Source organism: Schistocerca gregaria, chromosome 2 (genome assembly GCF_023897955.1).
Source record: "Schistocerca gregaria isolate iqSchGreg1 chromosome 2, iqSchGreg1.2, whole genome shotgun sequence".
NCBI lineage: Eukaryota > Metazoa > Arthropoda > Insecta > Orthoptera > Acrididae > Schistocerca > Schistocerca gregaria.
The window spans coordinates 378,018,069-378,030,004 of record NC_064921.1 but is presented as its reverse complement, the minus strand read 5'-3'; the positions used below and the strand labels follow the sequence as shown (position 1 = coordinate 378,030,004).

At 44.5% G+C, this 11,936-nt stretch overlaps 1 protein-coding gene across 2 annotated transcripts in view; it reads left to right on the top strand.

Moving 5' to 3' along the window:
• The first annotated feature begins 3,541 nt into the window (after positions 1-3,541).
• LOC126320451 (uncharacterized) overlaps positions 3,542-11,936 on the top strand; it is a 30,408-nt gene continuing 22,013 nt past the window's right edge. The window contains exon 1 of one of the 2 annotated variants that reach the window (XM_049993956.1): positions 3,542-3,740. In XM_049993956.1, coding sequence (XP_049849913.1) covers positions 3,617-3,740 — 124 coding nt within the window. In that variant the 5' untranslated portion in view covers positions 3,542-3,616. The remainder of the gene's footprint in view (positions 3,741-11,936) is intronic. The other variant, XM_049993948.1, reaches the window with a different exon arrangement.

The following is an 11,936-nucleotide window of genomic DNA, read 5'->3' as shown; positions in this document are numbered from 1 at the left end:
ATTACACCGCAACAGGACGTGACATTTTTGAAGCTGTTTGTGAATCAGTGGACAATATGAATTTGCCGTAGGATAAGCTCAATTCTGTAGCGACAGACGGTGCACCACAAATGATCGGGCGTCACCAAGGCTTTGCTTCTCGTTTGAAAAATAAACTCATGAACGAATTGGGGAAAGACATTTTGAGTCTTCATTGTTTTATTCACCAAGAGGCACTGTGTGCTGAAACAGTAGAGCTAGGTGGTTTAATGAAAGATGTCGTGAAGTGTGTGAATTTTGTGCGGCGTCACGGTATGAATCATCGCCAATTCAAAGGATTCCTAAAAGATATGAAAGCGGAGGTGGTGGTGGTGGTTAGTGTTTAACGTCCCGTCGACAACGAGGTCATTAGAGACGGAGCGCAAGGATTGGGAAGGAAATCGGTCGTGCCCTGTCAAAGGAACCATCCCGGCATTTGCCTGAAACGATTTAGGGAAATCACGGAAAACCTAAATCAGGATGGCCGGAGACGGGATTGAACCGTCGTCCTCCCGAATGCGAGTCCAGTGTGCTAACCACTGCGCCGCCTTGCTTGGAAAGCGGAGTATGGGGATATACCTTACCACAGTAGAGTTCGTTGGCTGAGTCGGGGAAAAGTTCTTGATGTTTTCTTTGCCATTTGTGAGGAAATATCCCTTTTTCTCAAAATTAAAGGGGAATAAATGCGTTGTCTGAAAGATATAAAATGGATATCAGACCTGGTGTCCCTAGCTGACATAACTAGGCATCTGAATAATTTAAATCTGTCGTTGCAGGGCAAAGGGCAGCTTATCGTTGACATGCACGACCAGCTCAAAGCGTTCATGGAAAAGTTACGTTTATTTGAAAGGCAGATGAGTAATGGATATTTAACGTTCTTCAATCGCCTTGCTTCTTTAAAACTTCCTGAAGGTACTACTTTCGGCGAGTACCAAGCAAAGTTAAAACAGCTCATCACGTCGTTTGAAACACGATTCCGAGACCTCACTAGTTTGGAAATGGAACTTAAGGTGTTCAGCACTCCTTTCTCAGTTTCCCCCGATGACTTGCCATCGTCACTTCAATTGGAGAGTATTGATTTGGAAAATTCAACATTGTTGAAACAGAGGTACTACAAAACGTTGGATTTGTCACGATGGTATCGTTCATTACAGCAAAAAACATTTCCCAAGCTTCACAACAATGCCGCTCAGATCATGTGCATGTTTGGATCTACGTATTGTTGTGAGCAGCTTTTCTCAGCAATGAAAAGAGTAAAAATTAAGGAACTATCGTTTCTTCAGGATGCAACAATGAAGGCCATCCTCCGCATTAACGCTGAGGGCACTTTGACGACTGATATTTCCCATCTTGTAATGAAAAGAAAATGTCAAGCTACAGGGGCCCAATAAATTCAGTATGCAGTTTCTTGTAAAACAGTTGTTTCTCATTTATTTCATGAAGATCGTATTTCCTGGTGTAGCATGTCACCACGTCTTAACAGCAAAGAGTATGAGGTTGTTGATCTTGTAAGACACTTGCCCTGCCGTCTGCCTTCAGCCAGCCGTGCCGGCCCACTTGAATGGTCATAGCGAGCGACACGGCTCCCTGGAGCAGGGAGCGCTCCGCGGCTCACAACGGAGCCCACGAGCTGGAACAGCCTGGTGTAAATCATCAATCGTAAGATAATGAAAGTATCGAATTTTATACAGAGTTCTCATGCACGCTAGCAGTCCCTATCTGGAAATTTATTTGCAATCTCAAATTTTTCTTTGCTGTTTTTCCTTATGCCTTTTTTGAAAATATCGATACATACGACATTCTGAGCATTATTTCGGTTTCTTTGCAGTGTAAATAACGTAAACATTAAAATAAAATAAATTCCACATAACGGCTCGATCCCAGGAGCCTCGGATTACCGTTCTGCCCTCTTTCCGCTGAGTGGAAACTCCGCGAACATACTGGGTGATTATAATTAAAAATGAAAAACGAGTAGTCTTTGAACAATGAAACATTGTTTAAGCATTTGTAGGACATTGGGAAGAATGGGGGTAGCATTTGCTGATCGTGTACAATGTTTATATTCCAGGTTACGGACGTTGCTCAATGTAACGACCATCTGCATCCACTATACCAGAGATTGCGCTACAGTTGCCCGAAACGACTTTTATGTGATGGGCCATTGAATGTTTAGCTGTCGTGACACAATTCGTGTACTACCTGAAGATCGCACATTGCGTCTACCATTCTGAGCCATGGCAAAAGTAATTTCTTGAACAATTTGTGGCGCAATTGGCCGCTTGCCTCTCCCGGGAACAATTCCCAGATCGCCAGTTAATTCGAACGTCCGAACAGCGTGAAAAGGGCCTCTGCGTATTCCTTTAATGCATCGATACGCGCGAAGAGCAGCAGCGCTATTGCTGTTTTGATAAAACAGCTTTATGAGTAAAGCCCTGTTGACCTCGTGCACACCCTTGTTGACTGTAACGCACACTTATGCTGGAGTTTCAGTCCTATGGCCGTACCAATATCGGCACCTAGCGACAAGCTATGACACTAACACTACTAATAACACAAATCCTGCAGCGCACATTCTGAAAGTCATTCCTATAAAGTTGGGTGCCCGTTAGGCAATAGTTTTTCGTCAACGCTGGTCCAGGTAGAAATGGTTCAAATGGCTCTGAGCACTACGCCACTTAACTTCTGAAGTCATCAGTCGCCTAGAACTTAGAACTAATTAAACCTAACTAACCTAAGGACATCACACACATCCATGCCCGAGGCAGGATTCGAACCTGCGACCGTAGCGATCGCTCGGTTCCAGACTGTAGCGCCTAGAACAGCATGGCGACTCCGGCCGGCGGTCCAAATAGATAAAATTTAGTTATAACCTGCCTGTATATGGTTCGTACCCTGTCTGACCTGTGCCAAAGATGCTATCATTTTATAAACTCTTGTCAATGTGGAACATCTATTTGTGTCACTTTCACTTCTGATTACGCCCTGCATATACGACAAATCTGGACAGATCGATGATGACGAGTAGGCGCGCTTCCCCAGTAAGAAAACTAGTGATCCTCCTAGTGACCATGTTTCTTGGGCCGTCACCTTTTTCCCCCTTGCCGCCTAAATTCTGGCGATGAAAATGTTTTACACGACCTAGTTTCGAAGTGACCACCTCAAGGTCGTGCGCCTATTGTGTAATTAGCAACGTCGGCCGAGATAACGGCTGGGACTGCAAGTCGGTAGCAGTGATACAATGCGGGGTGCTACGGAGATGTCACGTGACGAGCAGCGTAAGAGGAAGACATGAGGGAGGACGTTCTTTGTGTGAGGTGTGACGTAGCAGCACTATCGGCGCGTCCCTGCAACCATCGCCACGGCCAATAGTGCGCCGGGTAAATATTGTGGAGGCGGTCCACGGCGTGGCGGAACGCGATGCTGACCTGCACTGCGCCCGCTTTGTTTGTTTACGGTGCGCGCGCATCCTGTGACGTGGCCAGAGGGAGGCGGTGGTGGGGCGCCGCGGAGCGCCTAAGTAGTGGTCGCCGAGCGGGTCTCGGCGCAGTCTACTGTCAGCTGAGCTCGTGGAAGAGAGCCGAGCCAACCCACTCCAGAGATGGCCAGCTGCTTCGCGCAACAAAGCGCCGAGTGTCCGCTGCTGCGACTCCTGCAGAAGGCGATCGACGTGTTGGCGAATGGCATCACCGTACTCTGCCGCCGCATTCGCTCCGTCTTCAGACGTAAGCGCTCCCAATTGTTGCGCCTTAGTTACTTATTTAGCAGTGTAATGCTTGCAAGTAGATCTGAGTAATTAACGTGAACGTACTTGTAACACAGTGGTACAGCTTCAGGTTTTTTCACACTATGCTGGAATGTGATGGTCTTGTAGTTCTTTTCTTTGTCGTGTAACGGAAATAATTTTTAGGTAAACAATTTGGTTTCTTGTCATACAAATCTCACAGCATTAAAAATTAATTTTGATTAACAATTTGTTTCGTTCCTTTGAGGTTGTACAAATGTAATTCCAAGTCATCCAATCGGCTCGTAGAGGGTGTATGTTCACTTTTGATTGCCTGACGTTATAACACTACTCCTACGAAGTTAAAAGAATGAAATTAATTTTTTTTGTTTTTAAAATGGAGTTATAATGCTCTCAAACACATAAGTAAATGTTCGGAATTTAGTTTCTTTCTTGTACAGTGAACTTTTTACCCTTATCGAGTAATACTATAACAAGCACAATTTCAATGGAGTTTATATTTTCAGCATTTGGTGAGATCGATACGTTCTCGTGTGGCGACATCTAAATGTTTCCATATTTCGACAAGCTGTTTTGTCGCCACCGTTAGTCTTTTCCAAATTTAGTGCTGACAGTGCATGTACCCGTAACACAATACTCTAACAAGTACAAATGCATATGAAACGAGCAAATGTATACATATTCGTATAATATCTAAAGGGCTACTTTACTGGTTTCCAGAAATATCCTCTATTTTATGTTAACATCTATTTCCTTCTATTTTTGTTTACCAATGAGATTTCCTTGATATAATATGCTTCCGACTAAATTTTTGTAGTCTGTGACCAGTGACAGTGTACTGTGTCTTATTGTTGATGTGTCTTCAACACAGATATTCGTTGCTGGTTGACACATCAAATATCAGTTAATTGCCAGAATGATACAAAATTAATTTCTCGTCTCACAAAGCCAAATATAAAGTGTTTCTACAAGAATCGGGTATTCGTAAAAGGTGACGTTATTACCCATTCTGAAGACTAAATAAATCGTATAAACATATTCCTGAATGTTTCCTTATAAACAGTTGTCTGAAGCTGTCAGGAATGAGAGAGGCCCAAAAGACAATTTTCATTTGCAATTCACATTAAGAGCTTGCTATTCTTTTCAGCTCGTGCAGATAAATTCTGTGCCACTAAACGCTGCTGGTATTTGTTTCCTAATTTACAGAGCGCGAAATAGTTCAAATGCAAGACAGCAATTAGTCTTTTATTTGTAATGCTTATCCGCATTGTCTTGAAATAATGTCAAAAGGTGATACTCTAACGTGAGAAGATAGTGCACTGCGTGGCAGTGAACTGTTTGGCATCTCACTAGCCGTGAATTTCAGTTTATTTGCATGACAATTTCTCATCAGGTAGTACGCTGCATTTTGGTTAACATAGGTCTTTTAACGATCTTATTTAAGGAAATAGTACCTCCAGCGACGGGACACAGAGTATTCACAACAATAACTCCGGAACACCTGATAATGCCCTTCAGCTGTAGCTTTTATTTATTCAGATTTCTAACAACAGCTACGTATTCACTATGAATAATATACTGCAGATATAACACTTCGCCGGCCGGTGTGGCCGGGCGGTTCTAGGCGCTACAGTCTGGAACCGCGAGACCCGTACGATAGCAGGTTCGAATCCTGCGTCCGGCATGGATGTGTGTGATGTACTTAGGTTAGTTAGGTTTACGTAGTTCTGAGTTCTAGGGGACTGATGACCATAGCAGTTAAGTCCCATAGTGCTCAGAGCCATTTGAACCATTTTTTTAGATAATACTTCTTTATCTACTGCATTCCCAAATACATAAAGAGAAAGATTATTGTCTGTATGCCTGGAGAAGTGCCCTGATCTGTCGTACCTTGTTTATATGCTTCTTAGCCAATTACCCAACAGTCAAAATTCTAACATTGCTCCTCTGTTCCACAATAGCGTTTCGTGAAAATAAGGTCGTCTTTCTGCAAAATATCGAGTAGAAAAGCGGAAAACAGACTAATTTTGCGAAGTACTCAGTGAAGGTTTACATACCGGGAAAATAAACACATCACAAAAATTAGCATTAACACCAGAAACTAAAAATGGTTTAAATAATTTCATACTGTGCTGTTACTGAGACACAAAGTAAGACGATGTTGTGCATTTTTTTGCATTTATTGCGTTCGTTGTAACATATCCATTGAGTTCTGGTAAGGACTTTCGAGAATACCTCTCATTGAATGTAGCTAACTGAACAATTGTGTAACTATTAATAATCAACATTACGTTGTCAGTTATGTAGATGAGGAAAACTGGCTCTGACTAAGCGAACACGTCACACCAGTAGCGCTTTCTGCGAGAGTCGCTAGAGCCTACGCTACTGGTCGACTGCAAGGAAGTACTCATGTACCTGTCTGCCCAGTCCCGGCGTGCTGGGTCATAGATGCAACGCTCTTCTCTTTCCTATTTTCATCTAAACACGCCTGCGGCGTGCGGGTCGCTCCAGACAGCGCAGCAGGCGGACAATTGCTTCGCGGGTTGCATCACTTACAGGCGCACTAGTTTACAGCTCCCGGTCTGTATTGGAGGTCAAGAAGTTACCTCAGCGTCATCAGCGCTTAAGTAACAAAATTAGATCATTCGCTTGCACCCTGGATCCGCTTACATGAACTGAAGCAGCTCTTGTTGCTCGCTTGTACATTGTTAATCGAGAGAGGAGATATAATAGCTATGATGATTATCTAACGCAGCGAACGTAATTCCTTCGCATCCCAGCAGTATATTTTACATTTGCATTTGCGCATGCATGAGCGTATATATTCGTATGAGTTTCACGTATGTCTCGATAAAGAACTGACGATACTGAAACTCGACTTATCAGCCATTGATGGGCCTCACAAACTCACAGCTTTCCAGTGTAAACTTGATGTTCTAAATAGCTATCAACTTACTGTTCGTAGCAATCGTGTAATCACATTAGAAACACAGTTGTTGATTGTCATTACTTCAGCACTTAACATAAAGTGTCTAACCAGTGGAAACGGCAATTGTACCTGTCCGGTAGGGTTTTGAAACTCGGAGCTCTCGTGAAGACATGTCAGTCCAGACTAAACTATTACTGTCATTTTTAGTTCTAACAGGCATTTGAGACGAAATACAATGTTGTCCAAAATTTCAGGTTAATCTAGAATGGAGTCTTAGTTGCAGAGATATCTAATAGCATTATTGTCATTGGTAGTATTTTTAGTTAGCTATCGCCATTTTTATGATTCTTTAGTTACCTTCGTGAGACTCGGGCTATATTTAGATAGCAAATACCTTAAGAATATGCAGGACAAAGCGGTTTATGAGGCTTTGCGAGAATTGCTGATTTCTCTATGCAGCAAGAAAATTCATAAGGAGCTTCAGCTACTGCGGGGCTCTGTCAATATTAACGTCATCATTTATGTTTTTGTTTGAACAGTATAGTAAGCACTGTTTTCTTTGTATTGCGAAGATCAGAATTACAATCGTGGCAGCAGGCTTCTAAATACACTCATGTCGAGAAATTCATTTTATTTTGCTTCTCCTGTGTATTTATTGTACTCTAAATCACCTAGTATGCTATCACTGTTGATATAATCATCGTCAGTAGTTGTTCTGCCATGAGGCAGGTCCTCTCCCTTCTTGAGCATTTCCATTCAGTTATGCGTAGATCTCGCTTTCCTACAATACACGGTACGTTAATTGGTATCCCGTTCTTCTCACCCTTTCTCTCTTTACTATCCCTTCAATTTCTTACTGCAGTAATCGCAGTATTCTCAGGGTATAGCACAGCCAATTTTCTTTTGTTTTCTTTGTGGTTTGTAAGAGGTTCTAGTTCTGAACTCTTACCAACACCACCTGGTCCCTTAACCTCTCTTTCCAACACGAGTCTTCTAGTTTGTAGTATACTCGCACTTCCAGTAGGTCTAGCCTTCTTACTCATCTTTCTCAACGTCCAATACTCTGCAACGCACAAAAAACTATTTTCAGCACACAGGGTGGTTCGAAACAGTCTGAAGAGCTTGTAAGGGTATCTCAGGGTAGATTGTGGTCATAAATAATTGTTAAGAAAAAAATTCGGTACGTTTCACCGTTTTCGAGTTAACTGGCATTGAAGTTAGCCAATCAAGCCTCTGTGCACGAATTCAAGCTGCCCGCCAGATAAATTCATGTTAGTTGTTCTTACAGCTTAGATGATAGCGCACGAGACTGCTCAGCTTTTGACTAGGGTTGCATCCAATTTTTGAATAGCTCTTTTGTTCGGTTTTAAGAAACCAAAGGAAAACCACGTTTGGCGACACCACGTTTGGCGACACCATATCTGGTGGGCCACTTGAATTTATGTGCTCAACGCCATAATTGGCTAATTTCGATGCTAATTAACTCGGAAACGGCATAACGTATCGAAAGTTTATTCCTAAGGATAGTTTTTCAGCAAGACCTACCCTGCAATACGCTTACAAGTTTTCCAGATTGTTTCTGATCATCCTGTAAATCATTTGGCCGATATCTCCGCTAGGTTATTATTCAATGACCCACTAAACAATTTCTTCTCTTTGTTCAACGGCTCCTCAGGTCTCGCTATTTTCAATCTTATTTTTGTTTTGCTATAGCATCGAAAATTTTTCATGGATGGAAGTCTACGGTGTCCGTCCTGACAGTAGATTCTGACGACCCCAGGCATGCTGTCGGTTAACCGTAGTTCCCGACATGGTGCAATATAAGACGAAACCGTAGACGGCACAGCACGATACATAGAATTCAAAGAATTAGCTCCGGTAGTGAGATATCTGGCACAGTGCATATATTTTCATCCTGTACCTGTGTAGATACGGACATACACTGATGAGCTACAACACTATGGCCAGCAGCCACTCCGACACTGAACGCTACCTCATGACTTTGAGAACACGTGACGTGGTAAGGGAAGCATCTGAGTGGAGTAGAGGAATCGGGAATGATTCTGGCGACAATAAGTCGCACAAATGGGGAAATACACTGGCGTAAGTGAATTTCACTGAGATTAAATTGCTGTGGTACTGCACCTGGGACGAGCATCTCGGAAACTTCGACGGTGGTTGGCTGTTCGTGTGCTATGTCTTGAGCATCTATGGAATATGGATGAAGATGAAGAATCTATGAATGGACGACAAGAAGTTGAACGTCCATACCTCATCACAATAAATATGGATCGAAGGATTGCCCGTTCATTTTAGCGCGATCTGTGGCAGATCTGGCGACAGACTACGACGCTGGCGGAGACACAAGTGTTTCGGAGTACACTGTTGAGCGCACATTATTGAACAAGTGTTTCGGAGCAAAAAACCCCTACGTATTCCCATGTTAATCCAACAGCATCGTCAATTATGATTGTAGTGAAATCAGACAATGGGTAAAACCAGGTCGATGGTAGTTTACAGATACGCAGTCATTCAGGCGAACAGCTGTTGCCGGCCGGGGTGGCCGAGCGGTTCTAGGCGCTAGTCTGGAACCGCGCGACCGCTACGATCGCAGGTTCGAATCCTGCCTCGGGCATGGATGTGTGTGATGTACTTAGGTTAGTTAGGTTTACGTAGTTCTGAGTTCTAGGGGACTGATGACCATAGCAGTTAAGTCCCATAGTGCTCAGTCATTTTGAGCAGCTGTTCGAAGAATTCACCGTGCCACGGACACAGGCCTGTAGGAGCAGAATTATGTTATGGGGGTGGTGGATTCACCTGGACGTCCATGGGACCTGCGTAGTAATCGAAGGCACCGTGGCAGCTGTGGACTATTAGGGACCACCTGTATCCCATTATGAAACTTTCCTGGCAGATTGAAACTGTGTGCCGGACCGAGAATCGAACTCGGGACCTATGCCTTTCGCGGGCAAGTGTTCTACCATCTTTGCTACCCAAGCACGACTCACGCCCCGTCCTCGTAGCTTTGCTTCTGCCAGTACCTCGGCTCCTACCTTCCAAACTTTGCAGAAGCTCTTCTGCGAACCTTGCAAAAATAGCACTCCTGAAAGTAAGAATATTGCGGAGACATGGCTTAGCCACAGCCTAAGGGATGTTTCAAGAATGAAATTTTCACTCTGCAGTGGAGTGTGCGCTGATATGAAACTTTCCTGGCAGATTAAAACTGTGTGCCGGACCGAGACTCGAACTCGACACCTTTGCCTTTCACGGGAAAGTGCTCTACCGCAGGAGAGCTTCTGCAAAGTTTGGAAGGTAGGAGACGAGGTACTGGCAGAGGTAAAGCTGTGAGGACGGGGCGTGAGTCGTGCTTGGGTAGCACAGATGGTAGAGCACTTGCCCGGGAAAGGCATTGGTCCCGAGTTCGAGTCTCGGTCCGGCACACCGTTTTAATCTGCCAGGAAAGTTTCATATCAGCGCACACTCCGCTGCAAAGTGAAAATCTCACTCTGGATGTATTCTATTATGCTTGAGTCTTCCTCAACCTCCAACCGGACAACAGTTTGTGTCACATGGTCATAACGGTGCTGCAGTGTTTTGAGGAGCCGGACAGTGAATTCACGCGACGTCTTGACCATTAAATTCGGCTTATCTGAATTCGGTAAAACACAACTTGGGCGCTATCGGGTGCCAGCTCCGCGCTCACAAACCACCCGCCCGTAAAATACGGGAACTGTGTGTACGCATCTGGTAGCACAAACCTCTGGGAACCTACCAAGTACATGTAGAATCCATGGCACGCAGGATGACTGCGGTATTGCGTACCAGAGATGGACCAACACGCTTTGAAGCAGGCGGTCGTAATGTTTTGGCTCATCATTGTGTGTGTGTTGCCAGACAGCGGCTGGCGAGGTACGTCACGGTGCTGGGAGAGCCGGCCTGCGCAAAGCGTTGGTTGTTGGCCTTGGCGGCGGGCAGTCCCAGCAGCAGCTGAGCCACGCGCCGCAGCTAGCTGCCAGCTGCCGGCGGCTGCAGCTGTCCCTGAACTCCGCAGCCGCGCTGGTCGTGCAGCAAGTACCCCGTACTGCGGGTAGACTGCCCGCAGGCGCCAGCTGCCATCTCCCATCCAAACCAGAGCCGTCACCGCTGGTAGATGTTCCCATCAGGCAAAGCCACTCGGGAGGAGCAATCGCGTAGCTTTTCGGCCGGCTTAACAAGGGGCCACTTTGTAGCGCTGCTCTATGGTTCGCAAGCAGAGCCTTAGCTGATACTGATGGATCTGCTACAGAGCGTAAACGCTCAGGAAGCTCTGCTCACCTAGGAGAAAATAGGATATTTCGTTAAATTCTCAACAAGATCTGTCGGAAATTGTGATAGATACTTGCTGCCTTCTGTATATCTACGTCAAGGAATGAGATGGGTACACGTCTGAAAACACATTTTCTGTTGCTGGGCTACAGGATGAGATGCCAGTAGACAGACAACTCTCTACCTGGAAGCTGTACTAAATGCATCCGAACAACATTGTCTGAGAACGAGGGCTACTCAAAAAGTAACAGACGTTTTATAATAAAAACTTAACGCTATAGACTAACGAGATTTTGTTGTACACATTTTAAAGGTACACTCTGAAGCTGCTTTTCTACATAATCGCCTTCGAACTGAGGCAATTATCGTACGTGACACAAGTTTTTGAATACCTTCTCTGTAGAAATCTGCCGCCTCCCAGTGCAACCCTTGCTTTATACCGGCGTGCAGCTTGGCGTCAGTATCAAAGCGCTGTGCAGCGATCCATGTCTTCATTGCTGGGAAGAGGTGGTAGTTTGCGATAGTTCCTTAACAATGAAACGACGATTTTCAGAAATTTGGCCTCTGCTTTTCATCACCAGTTTGTCAGTCAGAAAGCTAGGCATACCACTGCCGAACTCAAATGATCTTTCGAAAGGCTATACATGAAATTATTCTGGAACATTAATATCGTTTATACTTCAAGAAGACAGCTGTTGTAGAAGAGTCGATATTTTCTCCTTCCGTTCTCGACACGGTATCATGTGTTACTTTCTCCTATTCTGCTGTGTGCAAAAGATCGAAGGATAGTATTTTTGAAACTTACTTGCAGATCAAAACTGTGTGCCGGACCGAGACTCGAACACGGACCTTTGCCTTTCGCGGTCAAGTGCTCTACCAACTGAGCTGCCAATGCACGATTCACGCCCCGTCCTCACAGCTTTTACTTCTGCCAGTACCTTG